The 22,669-nt window shown below is 49.3% G+C and overlaps 1 protein-coding gene across 1 annotated transcript; it reads right to left on the bottom strand.

The window, feature by feature from the left end:
- Nucleotides 1-200: 200 nt before the first annotated feature.
- Znf839 (zinc finger protein 839) lies at nucleotides 201-21,840 on the bottom strand. Its single transcript, XM_051151646.1, has 8 exons — nucleotides 21,554-21,840; nucleotides 17,418-18,287; nucleotides 13,361-13,570; nucleotides 9,158-9,250; nucleotides 8,299-8,448; nucleotides 3,882-4,019; nucleotides 3,617-3,740; nucleotides 201-1,183 (listed from the first exon to the last, which is right to left on the bottom strand). Exons 1-8 carry the CDS (start codon nucleotides 21,782-21,784, stop codon nucleotides 285-287), a joined length of 2,715 nt encoding a protein of 904 aa, XP_051007603.1. The 5' UTR covers nucleotides 21,785-21,840; the 3' UTR covers nucleotides 201-284.
- Between the last annotated feature and the right edge of the window lie 829 nt (nucleotides 21,841-22,669).

Below are 22,669 nucleotides of genomic sequence, written 5' to 3'. Positions count from 1 at the left end.
CAGTAGTACAACAGACATTCTTTATAAATGGCTCATTTGTGTCAGTAGTTACATTAGAAAAATACACAGTGCCTGAAATAGGCCTTCTGTGGGTAAGATCCATACAAATAGGTTCAAAGTTCTTCCCAGCATGGTGGACATCCCTGTCACCCTATCACTCAGTAGATGGAGGCAAGAAGAGTAGGAGTTCAAGGCCCGTCTGGGCTACATGAGACCCTGCCTCAAAAACACCAACACACACACACACACACACACACACACACACACACACCTGACTCCTGTCACTAGGAGGACTCTGCCTCCACAGTGAGGAAGGCCCCCATGGCTTCAAGAACAATCCCTTCTGACGGACCAAACCTCAGGACAGAACCCCCTGCACTCATCACTATGACACTGTCCTCTTCCTGAGACATCATGGCACTTTGATGGATAAGCCCACTGGGAGTCTGAATAAAAATCTGCTCCTGTCCCTGAGACAATACTTCTTGGCACACATTAGAAATCTCAAGAGCCAGCGTTTCCCCCACAGCAGCCACAGTCTCTGGCTCTCTCTGGCTATGAGTCTCCATCCTAGAGAGGAGCTGGCTTATGCCCCCAGCTTCGCTTCCAACACTGGGACCCCCATTAGTGGACAGTGATCCATCTGGTCCAGGATGAGGTTCTGGCTCAGGCACAATCTTGGACGCACAAGCAGCTGGCAGGATATTCACGGGCAAGATGTTCTGGAGTGGAAAGGAAGCAGTTTCTGCAAGCAGGACATGGCTGGGGCTGGCCTGCTGGCCGCTGAGGTAGAATTGGCTTGTCTCTCTGCAGTCTCCTGCCTCTGCATTTCCAGACTCTCCAAGCAACAGGGACCCTATTCCACCTGATGATGGAGTGCCACAGCCACTGTTGCTCCTCCGGATGGTCCCAGAATCATGATCATTCTCTTCAGAAAACACCAACTCTTGGGCTGGGGGCAGGCCTCTGGGCCCTGCTACCTGGGAATAAAGAGCTGACCTACTGACATCTTGACACAGAAAAGCAGAGTCTGCAGAGCCACTCCTGGCTTCAAAGTCATGTGATGTCATCACTGCAAGCTGCAGGCCTGAGAGTGGTACACTTCTGTCACTAGCAGGCACCATCTCCACACAGATTCCCTCGGGGCAGTCAGAGAAGTTCTCAATGGCTGCAGGGGCAGAGCCTGAATAGAGAAAACAGCAGTCACACACTCATCACCACGCTGAGCTGGTCTCAGTAGACTTTCTTCAAAGAAGCAGTACTGCAGATTCTGCCACTTGGGCAGGGCAGCAGGTTTTTTTTTTTTTTACTGTTTTATATCTATTCACAAAGGTAGATTTTGTATTAAAAACATGTTCCAAGGGAGTTTAGCAGGGTAATGTCACTGAATGAACAAACAGAAGTCCCTTTCCTGAGAGGAGCCCAAGGGTCAAAGGCCTTTCAAAACATATCCACAGCTAACCCCCACCCCCACCCCACCCCTAGAAAACCTGGAAGGTTATTTAAATATAACCCTCGCTGGTCGGTGGTGGTGCACACCTTTAATTCCATCACTCGGGAGGCAGAGACAGGCGGATCACTGTGACCTGGAGGCCAGCCTGGTCTACAAAGTGAGTCCAGGACAGCCAGGGATACACAGAGAAACCCTGTCTCGAAAAACCAAACCAAACCAACAACAAAAACACCATAACCCTCTTAGACAGCCCTAGTCCTAGTCTTGAGGCCAAGGACCTTCACTCTGTGTGGGCTTTTGCTTGCAGGTGGAGGTGAGACACCCCTCCTGGTAAGCTCTGAGCTTGGAAACAGGAGGGTGTCTCTCCTCTGCTGTAGGCTGTCCACAAAACTCTGGACCAAAAAGTGTAAAAAGGCTAGTTCCTTTCAGAGACACATTTCAAAGCAAAGCCTTTAGGCCAAAAGGTGTGAAAAGCTGGCTCTTTGAGGAAACACTGGGGTGGTGGCACATGCCTTTAATGCCAGCACCACTCGGGAGGCAGAGGCAGGAGGATCTCTGTATATTTGAGGTCAGCCTGGTCTACAAAGCAAGTTCAGGTCAGCCAAGGCCAGAGAAACCCTGTCTCAAAACAAAAACAAACAAAAAAGCTGCCCTGAATCACCTGGACTCAGGCCCTGGGAGGTGTCCTAGGTAAGCCTCCTGCAATTTGTATGCCCTTGGCTTAAAACCCAAGGGTCTTGGGGTGGGGGGTGCACCCCCCCAATGGTTAGAACATTAGTTTGATTAATTAAAACCTAGCTCTTCAACTCTCAGCTGTTTTTATTTTAACCAAGTGTGCTCGGTTATCTGGCTTCCTCTTAAGTCAGGGGCTCCTGTCCCCACTGGAGGAGCAGCAGTCCCGGTGCCTTATCTTAGCTAAGTGCAGCTGCCCTGCACTTCCTCAAGCTGAGAGATTGGACCAGAAAGCTCCCTCCCTGCAGAGGAGGCCTTCTGAATGATCATGGGACAAAGCCTTCCTCAGCCCAGAACATCCATCTCTGCTCTGAGACTGAGTCAGAGAACAAGCCTCAGCTGGCTTCCTGGCCGCCATAGATAGAGCCCACAACTCCACCCCAGGAAAGAAGGACTTATGCAGATACTGAAGGACCATTTGCTGAGAGGGAGGGAACCACTCAACTTCAAAGTACAGATGAAGCTAAGAGAAAAAAAAAAAAAAATGACTCAGTGAGGGGGCTGTGATCCAACCTGGTGCTAGAAGACTCACCGTTCCCACTGAACATCTGCCTTCCCCAGGGCAGAGCTGCAGACGTTCTCAGATGGGCATGGCCCTTCCACTGAAGGCCTCTCGATCAGGCAAGACATCAGACAGCCTGTCAGTGCTGTATGATCACTAACAGACATGATCTGGTAACAGCGAGAACTAAAGCCAAGAATGTCTTCCTTTCAAGTGTTAAGTCTCAGATGCCAAGCCAAAGTACATGAGTCCTTGGGATCCAACTCTGCCCAATCTCTCAGGCCAGCCTGGGGCTATTGGTCTCAGATACCACTATGAAGTAACTTTTGATTTAGTAAGGGACTGTTGGAGACCCCGACGGCCTCATGATTGACAGACATAAAAACAGAATGACAAAGTGTTGGGAGGTTGGGATAAAACCTGAGACTGGGCTGGAGAGACGGCTCAGTGGTTAAGAGCACTGGTTGCTTTTCCAGAGGACCTGGGTTCAATTCTCAGTACCCACATGGTAGCTCACACCTGCCTGTAATCCCAGTTCCAGGGAATATGACACTCTCACACAGACATACACGCAGGCAAAATATCAATGCACATAAAATAAAAATAAGCCAGTTAAAAAATTTTAGGCCAGGGTGTGGTAGCACATGCCTTTAATCCCAGCACTTGGAAGGAAGAGGCAAGCGGATCTCTGTGAGTCCGAGGCCAGCCTGGTCTACAAAGCGAGTCCAGGACAGCCAGGGCTACACAGAGAAACCTTGTCTTGAAAAAAAAAAAAAAAAAAAAAAAAAAAAAACCAACAACAACAAAACAAAGAGACCAAAGGGTTCTCTCATCGGGTCAAAGGCATACCTAACCCTAAAAGTGACGGTCCTGGGGTGCTTGTGCCTGCTAGCAGAAACTCTGAGGCAACCCCAAAATGTGTGCCTTACCCTTGCTGGTGGCTGGAGCACATGAGGGCCTAGGCCTCATGTGGCACCGACTGGTGGCGGGAGGACACTGGAGGACATCTGTGGGCAGAGCTGCTGTTCGGGGCTTTTTCACTGTGGCCAGCGCCTCCTCCCCTGTAGGCTATAGAGAAAAGAACAGTCAGACATGCACCTTCCTAGAGAGACCAAGAGGTGAGCTGCCACGACTCGGCCGGGTCATGAACCCAGCATCCACACAGATGGCCCGCACTGCACCACTTACCACTACACCTAGCTCATGCTCTCTCTTCTGCCCACTGGCTTCCCCCAGCGTCCCCTCTGTCTCCTGGCTGGAGCACTTAGCTGCACTGCTCAGGTGTGTCTCTTTCTTCCTCAGGAATTCTGTGATTCCTAATGACCTGGCAACCTGAGGGGAAACAGGAGATGTCAGCTTTGCTTAGAGCACAGTGTGCCAAGTGTGTCAGTTCTTATGTCTGTGACTGAGTACAAATCCAAAAGGCTGTTTTGTACAGTTAGGTGCAGCTTAACAGGAAAAAGAAAATATGAAGTTACATGGAACAGCTAAGGTGAAGCCTCAGGTTACCAAAGCCAGCAGAACCTGTGCCAGTAGGGGTGGGGCTGAACCCTCTCCTCAGGGCTGTCCTTGCCTCACTGTGTCAGTGGGGGTGGGCTTGTCCTTGCCTCACTGTGCCAGTGGGGGTGGGGCTGAACCCTCTCCTCAGGGCTGTCCTAGCCTCACTGTGTCAGTGGGGGTGGGGCTGTCCTCTCCTCAGGGCTGTCCTTGCTAAGGTGCCTTGCTTGCCATTTGTTCCTCTGTTTTCTTTTTCAATTCTTATTGGTCTTTTTAGAAAAATATCTTGTCTCTGCTAAAAAACAGTCTCCCTCATCTTCCTTCTCATGGTTACCTCGTCTGACTCCTGGGTTTCAGCTGCCTGACAAGGTGGAGCTCAGCCTGCGCCTACATGCGTGCATGTGGGTACAAAGAGTGTGTGTGTGTACCAGATGTCAAGGTGTAGAGACAGCTAGCATCCTTTACACTGCATCTTACAAAGAGACCGTCTCTGGGCATAAGCTAGGGTGAAGCCAGTCGGAGGGCAGCAGAATACAACTAATGCAGAAACCTGGGCTTGCAAGTGTAGCACTGCCCGAGCTCAACAGTGTCCTCTTACAAAATAAGCCACAGGCACACAAAAAATTAAAAAAAAAAAAAAAAGTAAATTGGAACGTGGGTGACTATTGTCTCCTATGGGGCATCTATGCAAAGCTTGGCAAAATAATCCACTATGTTTATAGTACATAACAACAACAAAAAAAATCTAAAGCTCTGAAGAGTATTTTCTTTTTTTTTTTTTTTTTTTTTTTGGTTTTTTGAGACAGGGTTTCTCTGTGTAGCCTTGGCCATCATGGACTCGCTTTGTAGACCAGGCTGGCCTCGAACTCACAGCGATCCACCTGCCTCTGCCTCCCGAGTGCTGGGATTAAAGGCGTGCGCCACCACGCCCGGCTTCTGAAGAGTATTTTCACAGGCTAGGATTGTAACTCAGCTGGTAAGGTGCTTGCCTACCATGTACTAGGCTGTGAGTTCTACTTCCCGAACCACAGGCACTAGGCACAGTGGTGAATACTGGAACCCCAGCACTCTGGAGGGAAAGGCAAGAAAATCAAAAGTTCTTGGTTGAGGCTGAAGAGGTGGCTCAGTAGTTAAGAGTATTGGTTGCTCTTCCAGTAGACCCAGGTTCAATTCCCAGCACCCACATAATGAGTAGCCCACAACTCCAGATCCAGGAGATCTGACCCCTCGGCAGGCGGCAGGCCCCCAAATAGTACAGATACACACTGTGCTGGTTGGTTTCTGTGTCAATGTGACACACGCCTAGACATAGCCAGGAAGCAGGGGGGGGGTTGTTTCTTTGTTTTTCAGAGTTTCTCTGTGTAGCCCTGGATGTCCTGGAAGACCAGGCTGGCCTTGAACTCACAGAGATCCACTTGCCTCTGCCTACCACTTGCTAGGATTAAAGGCATGCCCAGCAGAAGGGGGAATGTTAATTAAGAATATGTTTCCAAAAAATTGCCCTGCAGGCAGGTCTGTGGGGGCATTTTCCTGACTAATGATTGATGTGGAAGAGCTGGGATTACTGGGCAGGTGGTCCTGGATGGTATAAGAAAGCAGGCTGAAGTCAGGCATGGTAGTGCATGCCTTTAATCCTAGAACTTATGAGGCAGAGGCAGGAGGATTACTGTGAGTTCGAGGCCAGCCTTGTCTACAAAGTGAGTCCAGGACAGCCAAAGCTACACAGAGAAACCATGTCTTGAAAAACCAAACAAAACAAACAAAAAACCAAACAAAAAAAAAAAAAGGCAGTTTTTGGCTGGGCGGTGGTGGCGCACACCTTTAATCCCAGCACTCGGGAGGCAGAGGCGGGTGGATCACCGTGAATTCGAGGCCAGCCTGGTCTACAAAGCGAGTCCAGGACAGCCAAGGCTACACAGAGAAACCCTGTCTCAACCCCCCCGCAAAGAAAGCAGGTTGAGCAGTCCTTGGGTAACCAGCCAGCAGCATCCCTCCACGCCTCTGCTTCAAGCCTGCCTCCAGGCTCCTGCCCCGATGCCCCTCACTGGTGGAATGGGATGTGGGAGTTGTGAGCTGAGATAAACCCTTCCCTTACAAGTGCTGGTCACAGTGTTTTATCATCCCTGTCAAATCCCTAACTGGTACAAACAAAACACCCAGATTTTTTTTTAGAATTCAAGGTCATCCTTACCTACACAGAACATTCAAATCAATCTGAACTACATGCGACCTTATCTCAAACAATGACCTCCAATACAATAAAGAATACAATAAAGCATACAAGAACTGACAATAGTGACCAGTAACAGTCCCCCATCACCAAATGCCCCCAAACCAGCACATACCAACTGTGGTGGTCTGAATGCGAATGGCCCCATGGGCTCATATGTGTGCTTAGTTCTGGTTGGTGGAACTGTTTGGGAAGGGTTAGGTGTGGCCTTGTTGGAGGAGCTGTGTGATTGGGGGTGGGTTTGAGGTTTCCCAATATCCTCTTGGCCTCCTGCCTGTGGATCAAGCTGTGACCTCTCAGCTGTCCCTGCTGCCACACCTTTGCTCCACCATCATGGTTCTACTCTCTGAAACCGTAAGGCAATTAAGTGCTTTTTTGTATAAGAAGTTGCCTTGATCGTGGTGTTTTAGCACAGCGAGTGGGATGTGACTAAGACACCCTTACAGCACTGACGGAGGTGGCTTGCCCTGGAAGTCAGAACCACATCAGCAGGTGTACTGCAGACAGACCGCGCCAACAGGTTAGTGGGAAGGGAAGGCGGCTATGGGCTACAGAGTCTTTCTTTTCGTTTCTTTTTAAGATTTATTTATTTAAGTGTATGAGTGTTTTGCTCACATATATATATATATGCAATATGTGCATGCCTGTTGCTCACAGAGGTCAAAGGATACTATCAGATCCCCTGAAATTGGATCAATGGTTATAGATGGTTATGAGATACCACATGAGTTCTAGAAAGTGAACCTGAGTCTTCAGCAAGAGCAAGAAGCGCTCTACACTCAAGGAGGCCGAGGCAGGTGGGTCGCTGTGAGTTCAAGGCCAGCCTGGTCTATAAAAGTCTAGGACAGCCAAGGCTACACAGAGAAATCCTGTTAAAAAAAAAAGTGCTCTTAACTGCTACGCCTCTTTCCACTCTGTCTTTCAAAGCATTCACATTATGTGTGTAACAGTTTGAGGGTTTTTTTGTTTTTGTCTTGTTTTTTTTCCCAGGAAACCCTGTCTTGAAAAACAAAACAAACAAAGCCAAGCCAAATCATATTAGCCTCAAACTTATGTTTTGAAAAGAGCTCAACCTAGCCAAGGCAGCTGGGTGATAAAATAGGAACTACGTCAGAACAACCATGACCATAACCACTGGCCAACAGAGAGACGGCTCAGCAGAGAAGTGCACTTGCTGCTCTGGCACAGGCCCTGGGTTGTTCCCAGCACCCACATGGCGGCCCACAGCACCCACATAGCGGCCCACAGCACCCACATAGCGGCCCACAGCACCCACATGGCGGCCCACAGCCACCTCATTCAAGTCTTCTCTTCTGCCTTCTCTGGGTCCAGGGATAAACATGAAGCACAGACATTCATGCAGGCAAGACATTCATATACATGAAATAACAGAAAATAAATCTAATACAATTAAAAAGAAAAGAGAGTCCAGAACACCAGTATTTGGGGGACTGTGGTGTCAGCCCTGTGTGCAGGGACTGTGTGCAGCCCTGTGGTGTTCACAGTTTCCTTCCTTCTTTCCTTCCTTTCTTTTTTTTTTTCCAAGACAGGTTTTCTCTGTTTAATAACTTGGCTGTCCTGGAACTCTCCTTGTAGACCAGGCTGGCCTCAAACTCACAGCGATCCACTTGCCTCTGCCTCCCAAGTGCTAGGATTAAAGGCGTGCGCCACCGCCTGGCTCACAATTTCTTTGAGCTATTACAATTTTCAGTTCTCTAAAACAAGGGTTTCTCATCCTTATATTAATGAAACAACTTCACCTGTCAGGACAATGCTGACACACAGCAGCTAAAAGTGAAGATGTCTTACTAGCAACACCCTTCCTTGTTCACAGACTGCTTCCTTTGGCTAGCTAAGGAAATGTCTAGCCCCTCAAAATGTCACCTCATCGCTCTTTATCTCCAGGGGTTCCTGAGAGCACGGGCCAGAGCTGCGGAGGTGATGCTGACACATCCTCTTCACCACACCATACAACTCTTCAAACTCCTTGTACACAGCAGGGAAGAAAGGCTTTGCTCCGGGGCTTTTCTCAACCTTTGTAAAGATGTGCGGTTTAAATCCGAGGCAGTGACATGGAAGACAAAAAAATACACTTGAAGACAGAGGGAGCTCAGTTCCTCAAGCCCTGGACCTGGTCAGTGGCCTGGCGTTTCCTTAGCTCCCTAGTGGTGCCTACATATGCCATAGCATGCTCAACTGAGAGGCCAGGGAGGGGGTGGGGGACGTGCGGGGAGGGGGACGGGACTGGGGCTAAAAACAAAGCTTAGGGTGAAGGTCACAAACCCTGGGCCTAGGGTGACCCCACAGGGAACATGAAGTTGGCAAAAAGATGCCATCAGCTTCTGACGGGCATATTCACACTTAAGGCCGCTAAGGTTTTCCATGCCCACTGCTGCTCCCTACACAAAGTTAAAACAGTCAAGGGAGACAGGCTCTGGGTGCTACAGCTCTCTTCAGCTCTGTCCCAGGGAATGGGAACACATTGTAAGGTAAGTAGGAATGCTAGCTTGCAATATATTCAAGCCAAGCTGGGCGCAGTGGCACGCACACCTGTAATCTCAGCACTCAGGGAGGCAGAGGCAAGAGGATCTCTGTAAAGTTCAAGGCCAGCCTGGCCTACAAGGAGAGTTCCAGGATAGCCAGGGCTATTACACAGAGAAACCCTGTCTTGAAAATCAAACAAACAAAACAAACATATATACCCAAGCTAACCTATACTATGAGCCTTGCTACACGGACTCACCTTCACCAGAAGAAGTTCACACAGGGTCACCACCTGAGCCAGCTGAGGTAGCACCAATTCCATGAGCTCCTCCTGGCCACACTGCTTGAGAGCCTGCAGAAACAAAGTGTTGGCCACCTTTAATTGGAGACAGGCAGCAAGCTGGTGTGACTCGTAAAGGGAAGAAAAAGCTCCATAACCCAGCTGTACACACAGTTTGACACTGGAGCATCATGGTCAAGGTTCAAATATAGCTGCCTCAGGAGAGAAGCAGCTAAGTGCTGCATCTAAGTACAAGGGGCCTGGATGCAGAGGAGGCACACAGCTCAGACAGCAGACAGGGACTAGTGGGATGGAAAGCAGTCCAGGCTAGGCTGGGAGAAGCATAGATTTGGATTTCCATCTAATGGTGGCATGTGGAGGGAGGTTATGTACTGTTGGAGGTGAGATACTACTATGTTGCCAAGGTTAGCCTCAAGGTCCTAGGCTCAAATAAGGCGCCTGCCTTAGTCCTCTGGGGATCACCAGTGTGCACCATGGTACCTGGTTCTGCAGGGAGGTTTTAGGCAGGTGGGAGTATAATGAGGGGAGGGTGTGGATCTGCAGGAAGCACAGCAACAAGAGGCAATGCCAGCATAAAGGCAAGGAGACGGTGAGGACCTGATGACAGGGCTAAGATGGGGGTGTGGGTGGACTGGGGGTGAGGCAGGCAGAAGGAAGAGGCAGGTCCAGGGATGGTAGCTTGGCCTCTAATCTCAGCACTTGGAAGGCTTAAGGTGGAAAGATTGGCAGGTCCAGCTTGGGCTCCATAATAGGAGTTTGAGGCCAGCCTGGGTGACAGAGTGAACAATGTCTCAAATTAAGATAAGAGGAAGGAGAGGAGAGGAAGGGAAGAGAAGGAAGACAAGAAGGATTTGGGTTTCTAGCCTGAGCACCCAGTGGCCTCCATAACACCGGGCCCCACAACAGGAAAGATGGGCTAATACACAGGCCACCCAGGTAAGCAAGTATTCTTTCTTTGGTGGTGGTGGTGGGGGCAATTGGTTTTGGGTTTTGTTTTGTTGGAGACAAGATCTCACTATGTAGCCCTGGCTGACCTTGAACTCCCAGAGAGCCATCTGCCTTTGTCTCCCAAGTACTGAGATTAAAGGTGTGTGCTACGATGGCCGGCCACTGGTGAGTTTTCTGAGAGATGCAAGGCTCCATGGAGGTCTAATCAGGAAATACTTGGTAGGCATGTGCAGAGGAAGCAGCCCAGGGAGAACCTAAAGCAGCCTGGGAAACACCAAACGAGTGCGCTGCAGGGAGGTCATGTGGCCCAGGCTTAGAGAGTAACCAGCAGCTGCCAAGAATGAGGGGACCAGAGAAGCTGGTGAAAGCCTGACTGGCAGGACAGAAAAATGTTTACCTACAGGGCCAGCAGGAGGGCTCAGCTGTGCAAGCCTGCCGCATGAGCTCCATCCCAAAACCCAGCCAAGAGAGCCAACTTTGTAGTGAGAGTTTTTGGTTTCTTTTAAAACCCACATCTGGGAGCTGGAAAGATGGCTCCGAGGTTAAGAGTGCCGTCTGCTCTTGCAGAGGTCCTGAGTTCAATTCCCAGCAACCACATGGTGGCTCACAACCATCTAGAATGATATCTAATGCCCTACACTTTATACATAATAAATAATTTTTAAAATTCTTAAAAAAAAAAAAAAAAAAAAACCCACATCTGGGAGGCAAATCCCAGCACCCACATGGCAGCTCACAACTGTCTGTAACTTCAAGACCTAATGGTCTTAAATAGACATACATGCAGACATAACACCAATGCACATAAAGTAAAGGTCAATAAAAAGATGATTTAAAAAACAGTTATGGGGGGCCGGAGAGATGGCTCAGAGGTTAAGAGCACTGGTTTCTCAGCCAGCGGTCCTGAGTTCAATTCCCAGCACCCACATGGTGGCTCACAACCATCTATAATGAAATCTGGTGCCCTCTTCTGGCAGGCAGGCAGACCACTGTATGCATGATAAATAAATCTTAAAAAAAAAAAAAAAACAACTAGTTATATGAATGTTTTTGCTTTAATCCAGGTGTGAGATACAAGGCTGATTCAGTCCATCCTGCACTAGCAGGGGTGTGATCTTTGTCAGCTGCAGATAGTTTAATTCTGGGGAACTCTGGAGAGGGTATAAATGGGGATATGGGGGGCACTCTGAAGAAGGGGCCAGGGACCAGGCTGTTCCTCCTCTGTCTCCTGCTGCTGCTGCTGGTGGTAACTTGTCAAGGGATCAAGAGAAAAGTGACAAGACGACGTTGGAGCTAGCTTGGCTATGAGGACTGGACTTGCCTCAAGGAACCAATGACCCCAACTAGCGGGAAATGGCCTCAAAAGACCTACACACCCTCTCCCCTCTAACCCTTTATCTCTACCACCTGGTGTGGTATGTTGGAAGGGATTGAGGTGGAGAAGGTGGTAGATATAAGAACCCAATAAAATAGATAAAAAAAAAAAAAAAAAAACTTGGGCTAGAGAGATGGCCCAGAGACTAAGAGCACTGTCTGTTCTCCCTGAGATCAATTCCCAGTAACTGCATGCTGGCTCAGGATCTAAGGCCTCTTTCTGGAATGCAGGCATATATACAGACAGCGTGTGTGTGTGCACGTACAATTATAATATATATGTGTATATATATTAAATTATAATATATCATATATAATAAATAAAATCTTTTTAAAAATAGACCAACACAACTCTACAAAGCGCACCTCACACACCCACCACGGCATGTGAACGAGCACAGGCACAGGTCACACATGCACACATGCTCAATAAATACATTTAACTTCACGTTTCAAACGCTCTTAGGAAAAACTGACCTGTGGTTTCAGCTCTATGGACATGCAGGAAGGTCAGTTTATGTTTATAAGAGGCCATGACTTAAACTCTGGACACGCTTTTGATAGCAGACATCTCGTTAGTGTTAGCTGCTCAATGAAAACATCCTTCCAGAAATTTTGTGAGGCGGCAGGTTGGACATCACTCTCCACCCTGCTTCCTGCCAGAGTGTCTAGTCTGTACACACTGCCCCTCCACAACCAGAACATGGGCCTGACGTTATGGTCACACAACCCACATATAAAGACATGTCAACTCTGGGGGATTGTCATCTAAGAGAGTCAGAGTGGGCCTGCTCACAGCAGCCACTCAACTCTCTGTACAACAGTGAGGTGCTGTCAGAGAGACAGCATCACTGCAGCCGTTCTGCACAGCTTGGCCAGCCTCACTGCCTCTGATGCCAAGTAACAAGCACTCCCGTTCTGGCCCTGCCTCGTGCCTGAAGCCACCTGAGTGACTGGCCTTCCTTGAGTTTCGGCTGTTCATCTGTTCAGGTGGAGGCCACTGTGAACTAAGTGAGTGGAGGCTGAGGCAGTACTGACCACAGTGAGTACAGGGAGTGAAGCTGAGCAGCCTCACAGAAAATGCTCTGCAAATGGAGCTGATTCTAAGGCGACCATTAACCCCCAAAGGTTCCACCTCAGGTCTCAACAGTCATCAAGGCTGCCATGACACAAGGGGATTGGCGTAAAACCAACCCTCCTGAGTTTAAATTTGCTGCTGCAACTTGTAACTACATTATGCCTAAGACATTTTTATTTTTGTTTTTTAGCATTTTTCGAGACGAGGTTTCTCTGTGTAACAGTCCTGGCTGTCCTGGAATCGTTTTTGTAGACCAGGCTAGCCTTGAACTCACAGCGATCCACCTGCCTCTGCCTCCGGAGTACTAGGATTAAAGGCATATGCCACCATGCCTGGCCTAAGACTTTTTTTTCCCCAGGAAAAGAAGGTATAGATGATTGTGAGCCACCATGCGGTTACTGGGAATTGAACTCAGGACCTCTGGAAGAGCAGACAGTGCTCCTAACTCCTGAGCTATGTCTCCAGCCCTAAGGCTGGAACTCTCCACACTCTTGCTGCTATTTCTGGTGTGCACACTACATTGGATACGACACTGGTGTTGAAGTTCAGAAAGTTGACAGTGAGCTGAGATGGTAGCCCAGGCCTGTAGTGCCAGCACTCAGGAGACTGAAGCAAGATGCTGAGTTCAGTGCTAGCCAGCAGGAGCCTACACGCTGTGACTCTGCTTCAAACCCAAACAAGAGGGAAGGAAGGAAGGTGGGAGTTGTTACACACCGAGCTAGACAAGCAGGCTCCGGGCACACTGTGTCAGAGCTCGTTACCTCCCGGAGCTGGGCTCTCCCTGATGGGACAGCAGGGCGACTGCTCAGCTGGACTGCTCTGCTCTCCTGGAGCTTGGCTGTGCTGGGTTCTGCCTGGCTTTCCCAATTCCCATTTTTAGGTTCTAGGTTGTTCTCTGGTCTCAGAAGAGCTGAGGGACTATTTTCTTGTTCAGGTACCAGTGTCTCTTCAGCTTCCACAGGCTGACCATTCTAGATAACGTTGCACACCCAAAAATAAAACAAAACAACAACAAAAACCCTTCATTAAATGCCATCATGAAAACCTTAAAGCAGAAAAATGTCAAGTCGAATGCAAAGAACTTCCTACACTATTTCTTTACTTAACACTTTTTTTAATAATTTATTTTTATTTTTATGTGCATTCCTGTTTTGCCCGCATGTATGTCTGTGTGGGGGTGTCAAATCTTGTAGTTACAGACAGTTATAAGCTGCCATGTAGATGCTGGGAATTGAACCCAGGTCCTTTGGAAGAGCAGTCATGCTCTCAACCACTGAGCCATCTCTTGTCTTTCTACTTAACACTCTTTAACTTTTAAACTTTCCCTACCAGTATGCTTAAGAACATGAAATGAGGCAGGGCAGTGGTGGTGCACGCCTGTAATCCCAGCACTCAGGAGGTAGAGGCAGGCGGATCACTGTGAGTTAGAGGACAGCCTGGTTTCCAAAGCGAGTCCAGGACACCCAGGGCTACACAGAGAGACCCTGTCTCAGAAAAACAAAACAAAAAGACAAACAAACAAACAAAAAAAGATCATCAAATGAGTACTAGCCATTCAGGAACTATGGGCTGACAAATGGTGACCCTGGCTAGGATGTTGACTAAAATGAAAAAAGGAACTTATCTGATGTAATTATCATCTTAAAACTTAACCTTGGGGCTGGGGTGGAGCTCAGCTATAGACTTGTGGTAAACATGTGCTAGGCCCTGAGTTAGGCCTCCAGCACTCAACAACAACAAGAATACCAATTTTGTTTCTATTGTATAACCTGTACATGACTTTCTGGATGTTTTGGTTGTATTAGTTATCTTTCTTTTTTGTTTGTTTGTTTTCTGAGACACAGTTTCTCTGTGTAGCCCTGGCTGTCCTGGAATCGCTTTTGTAGACCAGGCTGTCCTTGAACTCACAGTGATCCACCTGCCTCTGCCTCTGGAGTGCTGGGGGAATGCTGGGATTAAAGGTGTGCGCCACCACACCCAGCTTATTAGTTATATTTCTTTTCTTTTTCTTCTTCTTCTTTTTTTTTTTTTTTTTTTTTTTTTTTTGGTTTTTGGAGACAGGGTTTCTCTGTGTAGCCTTGGCTGTCCTAGACTCACTTTGTAGACCAGGCTGGCCTCAAACTCACAACGATCTGCCTACCTCTGCCTCCTGGGTGCTGGGATTAAAAGCGTGTGCCACCAAGCCTGGCTCTATTAGTTATATTTCAAACACCATAAATTCATTCTTTTTTTTTTTATTCATTTTTTTAAATTATACGCTGTGCACTCTGTGTGGGGTTATATGTATGTGGGTGCAGTTTTCCCTGAATCTGCAGTTATAGGTGGTCATTAGTTGCCTAACACAGGTGCTGGGCACCAAACTCAGGTCCTCTGCAAAAGCTGTATGTGCCCCTAACCACTGAGTCACCTCTCCAGTCTCAAACTCATCCTTTGAAAGCACAAAATTCAGTGGATTTAATATGCTCACAAGGCTTTGTGACCATCACCGCCAACTACAGAGTGTTCTCAGTACATTAGAAACGTATAACCCAACACCTCCCATCCCTCTATCCTTCTAGCTCCCAGTACTCATGCCCAGGTGTGTGTCTAATCTATGTCCACCTCCAGCCTGCGGTTTGCAAGGCTTGCTGGAGGAAAGCATGAGTGGCAGTCTAGCATTTCCTCACCGCCGATGCCCTCTGGAAATAGGAAATCACAACAATCTTAAGCCTCCTTGGACAGCTGTAGGGTCAAAGAGTTGACAGAAAGAGAGCACAGGCTGTGATAGCTAGCACCAAGAACTGTGTGTCCTCTCAAGGGCCAGTCTAGAAAAACAGCAAACAGCTTTAGATAGGTAGCTAGTTTTTTTTGGTTGGTTGTTTTTTTTCTCTTTCCTTTTTCTTTCTCTCTCTCTTTTTTGTTTGTTGGTTGGTTAGGGTTTTTTTGTTTGTTTTTCTAGACGAGGTTTCACTGAACAGCCTTAGTTGTCTTGGACTCACTTTGTAGGCCAGGCTGGCCTGAACTCGCAGCATTTCACCTGCCTCTGCCTGGGATTAAAGGTATATGCCAGCTGTAAAAGAAACTTTTTTAAAGTTTTTCAGGACAGGGTTTCTGTGTGTGTAGCCCTGGCTGTCCTGGACTCATTCTGCAGACCAGGCCTCGAACTCACAGTGATCTACCTGCCTCCGCCTCCCTGAGTGCTGGGATTAAAGGCGTGTGCCACCACCGCCCAGCAAAAGGAACTTACTAGCCTGATTCAATTGTTGTCTCGGATACTTACTGCCACCTTCTGCTAACCTAGTTCTAGTCCTGGAAGCCTAGAATGTTTTCAGCCTCTGAGACTTCCTGCTTAATAAGCTCACTATGGGCTGGAGTGATGGCTCAGATGTTAAGAATACCGTCTGCTCTTCCAAAGGTCTGGAGTTCAATTCCCAGCAACCACATGGTGGCTCACAATCATCTGTAATGAGATCCAGTGCCTTCTTGTGGTGGGCAGATTATTGTATAAATAATAAATAAATTTTAAAAAATATAAGTTCATCCTTTCTTGTTCTTACAGAGCTCTGGGCCGGCTGGTTCAACTCAGCTGTTCTGGCTCTAACTCCTTTTCCAGCCGACTTATACAATCTGATTTTTCTCTTGGCCCCTGACTTGCTCTGCTTGGCCTCAAACTAACTCCTGAAATGTTTCTAATCTTCTGGCTCCTTCTCATTCTCTTGTCAGTTCTCGCCTGCTCTAGCCTGTGTCTAGCCTGTTCTCTCAATCTCTCTGTAAAACTGCCTCTTTCCCCCTCCCCCTTTCTGCATTGCCCCTTAAGTAGCTTCCCTTTCCTCTCTCTTCTCATGAGAGTTAGGTGAATCCTATTCTGTCAAATCTTTCTCTTTTTTTTTTTTTCCTGCCACTCAATTAGACATCACTTTTTTTTTGGTTTTTCGAGACAGGGTTTCTCTGTGTAGCCTTGGCCATCCTGGACTCACTTTGTAGACCAGGCTGGCCTCGAACTCACAGCAATCCGCCTGCCTCTGCCTCCCGAGTACTGGGATTAAAGGCGTGCACCACCACGCCCGGCTAGACATCACTTTCAAACATGGTGCTTCCTTCTACAAACTAACTTTACCTTCATTGTTTGGGATTTAAGGTATATTCCACAACACCTGGACTTAAACTTTTCTTTACCTGATATTTGTACTATACTAGGCTGGCCTTTAACTCAGATCTGCTTGCCTCTGACTCCTGGATTAAAGGTGTGTTTGTGTTCCAGTTGGATCACACAGACCTAGAAAGTGTTTGGATGTGATCTCTTGCCAGAGCAGCCATGTTCTGAATTAAAATTCATCTACAGATCACTGTGAGTTTGAGGTCAGCCTGGTCTACAAAGCGAGTCCAGGACAGCCAAGGCTACACAGAGAAACCCTGTCTCAAAAAACCAAAAACAGAAACAAAAAACTAGCTATCAGCTTCACCCCAACTTAGAAGCTGCTGATCCACTACAGGGAAAGAGGAGACCACAGAAGGCAGCACAGCTTCCCACTATGGATTGTGCCCCAAACCTGACCTTCCCACATGTCTCTGCCACATGGGTACCAGCCAGGAGTGCACAATAGTCCCACAGACCTGACGGGGGACAACCATGGCCATGGTCCACCAAGGTGCTCATCAAGGCAGGCCTTGGGCAAAAGACACACACCTCCCACCTGTGCACCATCAGCCTAACAACGGTGGCTGCCCGGCCTCACTGTGACGACTTGTGTCCTGAGCCCCATCTGACACTGTAAGACTTAAAAGGAGAATGGGAAAGGGAGCAGAAACACGGGCACTGTTACTAGACAGAAGTGTTACCTGTCGGGTATGCCATGCTGACTCTGTCTCTTCCATGCAGAGAGCAGCTGGTGTGCACAGTTTGGGGGAAGCCAGGCCCCTGGCCTTTGAGTCCGCGCACCGCAGGGTCAGACTCCCACTAGCCTTCTTGGACAGCATCTCTGGCTCCAGCTGGCCATGGCCTGGGTTGAGTTTTAAATGTCTCGCCAGTCCCCCCTTTCCTATGTATGACTTTTCACAGGTCTGACACTTAAAGGCCCTGGGCCTCAGGGCACAACCCTCGATGTCAAAGAACACCGGCTTCTCCCGCTGCTCCTCCTCCTCCTCCTCCTCCTCCACACTCAGCTCTGAATAGTCATCAGAATCCGACAGATGCCCATCCGCTAAATCTTCAGTTTTGATGAATTTATAATCTCTGGCTTTATACTTGGGAGGCCGGGATATCCGTCCAGATCGTGTTTTCACTTTTAAAGATTTCCTCAGTTTCTTGGTGTGTGCTGTATGCAAGCTGGAAATAAGCAGGCGGGCTGAACTGGATGAGACGGACGCTCCTGAGCATGGACTAGAGGCTGCCAAAGGGCTCGGAGGGAAACCACATCCATTTGCAGTCTGCTGGGCCTTGACTCTCTTTGAAGGGACTGGCTGAAGGGTTGGCAGTGGCTTCTGTACAAACACCCGAGCGGAAGGCTGAGGGGAGCCTCTGAGGAGGCACAGCTGTGATCCAGTCCTCCCCAGAGCCTGCCCCCTGAGCAGCTGAGGGCTGGAGACACTTCTCCCAGAGGGCTGACTTTGTCCTGCTGTTTTGCATTGGATGGTGGCCAGGGGGGGCATTGGCCTTTCCTTACTTTTTGTGCTACCAGATGCCACCTTGAGACAAATGGCTTCAAGTTGCTTAAACATAAAAAAGAAACCAGAAGAAGCATTACAATTCTGAAACATCTGTGCTACCCTTGCCGCATACACAGGCACATCTTCTCTTTTTCTTTCTCTCACGCACACACGCGCGTGCGCGCGCACACACACACACACATACACAGAGTTGTGAGCCACCTAAAGTGGGTGCAGGGAACTGAACTTGGATCCTCTGAAAGAGCAATACAGGCTCTCAACTAAGCCACCGTTACAGACCTGAGTGCATGTGTGTGTGTGTGCAGGCGCGCGCACGCACGCGTGAATGAGAGAGAAAGAGAAGATGTAAGCTATGTGTGTAGGTGCCTGAAAACATGAGATCGGATTCCATGTAACTGGCATTAAAGCACCTTTTGAGCTGCTAACATGGGTGCTAGCAACAGAACTAGGTCTTCGGGAAGAGCAGCATTCTTAACTTTCTTGACATCTTTTATACTTTTTTTTTTTCCCGAGACAAGGTTTCTCTGGGTAGCCTTGGCTGTCCTAGCCTTGCATTGTAGACTAGGCTGGCCTCAAACTCAGTGATCCTCCTGCCTCTGCCTCCCGAGTACTGGGATTAAAGGCATGTGCCACCATGCCCGGCTTATTTTTATACTTTATAATGGTATTACAAGGGACTGGAGAGATGGCTCAGTGGTTTAGAGCACTGGCTGCTCTTCGAGAGGACCCGGGTTTGATTCTCAGCACCTACACAGCAACTCACAACTATCTGTCACTCCAATTAAGGGATCCAAGACCCTCTTCTGGCTTTCTATGTGATGCACAGACACAGAATTAGGCACAACACCCACCCAAAGACATTAAAAAAATTAAGGAGAAAAGAAAAAAGTAATATCACAGCCAGGTATGGTAATACACATCTTTAATACAAGAATTCTGGAGCTCAAGGCAGGTGTAGGCAGATCTCTGCAAATTCCAAGCTAGCCAGGGGTAAGAGCCTGTCTCAAAAAATAAAACAAATGGTCTCATCCCAGGCTAGAGTGCTGACACATACTTGTAACCTCAGCATTCAGGATGAGTCTGAGACAGTCAGGGCTACACAGAGAAACCGTCTTGGGCGGGCGGGCGGGCGGGGGGGGGGGGGGGGGGGGGGGGAGATTAAATATCAGCTTTCTGTCCTGGAGACAGGAACTATTTCCCTTTTCCTGAATGTATTCAGCTGTCATGTCTCTGGTTTCCTGGCTACATATCTGCGTCTTGCATCACTTCCTCCTCATCCACGGACCATATCCACCCGGCCTTTGGGTTTCGTGGCAGTTAAGGCTGAAAGATTATCAGCAGACCACGCCACAAAGGTCAATTACTGCGAGCCCAGCTCCACCACACCAGCAACCACCCACAATTCTATCACACTAACTTTGATTAAGTTGGCTTGTATTTGATGAAAACAATGTATTTTTGTCTCTTTACAATGCTGTCTTATCAAATTCAAAGTTACGGACATATTTAGCAGTGTGATCAGGCCACAAGCTCTAGAATATAACACTGGGCAGAGCCACTGAACCTCCCTTGTGTTGGTTTCATGGTGGCGGCTGGCTGGATATATGGTTCAGTAGCTGGAGTGTTTAACTAACCAGGGAGGAAGCCTTGCGTTCAGCCCCCAGCACTGTACAATCCTGTGGAGATGGGGAAGGAAAGATTAAAAACTCAAAAGTCCAGCCCTGCGAGGTGGCGCATACCTTTAATCCCAGATTCAAGGAGGCAGGGGCAGGCAGATTTCTGTGAGTTCAAGGCCAGCCTGGTCTACAAAGCGAGTCCAGAACAGTAATGGTAACACAGAGAAACCCTGTCTCGAGGGGAAAAAAAAAAGCTAAGTCATTTCTAGCCACACATCAAGTTTGCAGCCAGCCTGAGATATGAGACCTAATCTCAAAATGGAAACAAAAGAGCAAAGCACCACCACATGGCTGCTGCGGTCCACGCCAGGCAGAGACTGCCCGGCGCAGAGGAGAGGCACTCCAAGCAGGGGCTGCTACCCCACGGAGGCTGTACCTACAGGGTCACATGCTGACTCTGACTTGCTGTACCGGGCCTATGGAGGAAGCATTTGGGTCTACAGCAACCCACCCAGAACCTTATATGGTGAGCCATCCTTCCTGCAAAGGCAGAAACCAGTGCCTCATGAGGGCCACTCACCGAAGGTCACTCTTCTAGAAAGTGTCCTTGGGCAGACTCATCCTGACTTACCAAACTTTAGCAACACGGGTCTCCAGTCTCCTTGATTTTTAAAGTTTACGAGTGTGTACAGAGGTCAGAGGAGTGGCCCCCCAGAACTCGGGAGGCAGAGGAAGATCTCTGTGAGCCCAAGGCTAGCCTGGTCTACAGTGTAAGTTCCAGGACACCCACGGCTACCCAGAGAGACCCTGTCTCAGAAAAAAAACAAACCAAAAACTTCACCAAAACCAAACCCAAACTGAAGACTACTCTCTCTACCCTATTTCTAGAATCTGGTGGAAACAACTCTCCCCTTCGGGAACTCCGCAGTGAGGTATGTTTTGTTCCTTCCAACAGCAGCAGCCAAAGGAGATGTCTTTTTACACAGGACATGGAGTACGTCCCGTTTCAGCAGCTGCCTGGAACCTCCACGGATGGGAGTCAGATTCTAGTGCCTATTCTCCCCACAGCCAAAACCTGTGCGAGCAGGGAAGTAAACGCGCCGAGAGGATGGTCTGAGTTTTACAGTCCCTTCCTGTTTATTTGTTACCGTGTTGGTCACTGGGGTTTGCCAAAGTCTACAGCAAACTACTAGATTAGTGCTTAACTGCCCCGAGTCTGGGAGAGCGGGTGCTGCGTCCGAGCAGAGCTCTCTAAGACGTTTCCCCTTAATTTACTCAGCTCCCGGCCCCGGAGCCACCCACTAGAAAGTTCTCCCTTGTTCCCCTACACAGCGTGCTTTACGTTATTAGTGTACAGGCGATTCAGCTAGCCCGCCTTCGGGGCCCAGGCGGCTGCTTACGTCATCACCAGGCGCCCGCAGCGGAGCCGAGTGTGTGGAGTCTACGGGCCCCGCCAGCCCAGCCCTCTCTCCTAGGCGGCCCCTTGGCTCACTGTCTCTTCCCGGTCTCCGGGCCTCGCTCCTCCCTCCCCGCAGCCAGCCTCCCTCATCCGTACCGCTCTGTGGCCTTGGCGCAGCATCCGCCGTGCCCCTATGCACGGCGCGGGGGCGCGGGGCGGGCAGGAGGGCGGGCAGGAGGGGACACCGCGCGCGGGGTCGGGGCTGGGCCTGTCGGCCCCACGCGGAGCCTCACCTGGGGCAGCAGCAGGCGTCGGGCCTCGGCGCCCGGCCCCCGCGGCGGGGTGGCCTGCTGGGTCGCGTCCCGCAGCACGGGGGGCCGTGGCCGCGACCTTGTCACCTGCTCCAGGACCCGCCGCAGCTGCTCGGCGTCCAGCGGAGCCACGCGCACGGCGCTGTGGTTCCGGCCGGGCAGAGTCGAGGCACTAGCGCCGGCAACCCCGGACTCCCTGTCCGCGCCCGCCATGGCAGCCTAAGGGTGTGTCGGGGGGGAGGGGAGTGCTCGAACCCGTGTCGCCTGTAGCGTCGGCGCGGAAGTGCGTCACCCGGTAAAGGGCGGGATCTACGAGTGCCCCGCTGGCCAAGAAATCTTTGAGGCGCGGAAGCCAGTCTTGTACTTACTCGATCCTCACGCGTCACCGGCTCGCTGATGTCCCGGATCCTGGGCGGAGGTCTTCCGTTCCAGAGACCTGGGTCTACACTAGTCTCTAATCCTAAATTGAGACGTCTTCCTTCCTAGCCCCACTCGAGAAATGTGGGGTTACAGGCATGCACCCCACTCCTGCTTTTTTGCGGAGCTGGAGCTCGAACCATGGCTTTATGAATGCTAGGACAAATATTAAACCAAGTTAGGGTTTAAAAGGGGGACCAAATTTTGCTTTGTTTTTGCTTTTTGGTTTTTTGAAACAGGATTCCTCTGCGTAGCCTTGGTTTGTCTTAGACTCGCTTTGTAGAACAGGCTGGCCTCAAACACACAGAGGTCCACCAGTCTCTGCCTCCTCCAGTGCTTGGATTTCAGGTCTGCGCCCCTGCCCCCGCGTTTGTTTGTTTGTTTGTTTTCGATAGTGCCCTGGCTGCAGCCTTGGCTGATCTTGAGCTTGTGATGAGCCTTCTGTCTTAGCCTTCCGAATGTTAGCTGGTTAGTAGCCCTGTGCAGCAGGCCTGCGTTGTTTATAGAGACCTCTGCTCAACTAACGATAGTTAAGCATAGTAAAGAATTTTGAGACGAACCAATATGGAACACAGTTTGGATTCATTATAAACAAAATTTAAGAGATTTAACGCCGTGGTTGGTGGAAAGAGAGATACGCGGGAGAATGAGGCACCTAAGTATAGGTGGATATTGCTCAAG

Source organism: Acomys russatus, chromosome 1 (assembly GCF_903995435.1).
Source record: "Acomys russatus chromosome 1, mAcoRus1.1, whole genome shotgun sequence".
In the NCBI taxonomy this organism is placed as follows: Eukaryota; Metazoa; Chordata; class Mammalia; order Rodentia; family Muridae; genus Acomys; species Acomys russatus.
This window is presented reverse-complemented; position numbering and strand designations above follow the sequence as displayed.

Coding starts and splice junctions, on each gene's coding strand:
- Znf839 (XM_051151646.1), bottom strand. CDS start 21,784: ATGGCGGGCGCGGACAGGGAGTCCGGGGTTGCCGGCGCTAGTGCCTCG. Junction 18,288..21,553: donor GACGCCTGCTGCTGCCCCAG/GTGAGGCTCCGC, acceptor TTTATGTTTAAG/CAACTTGAAGCCATTTGTCT. Junction 9,251..13,360: donor GGAGAGCCCAGCTCCGGGAG/GTAACGAGCTCT, acceptor TTGTTTCTGCAG/GCTCTCAAGCAGTGTGGCCA.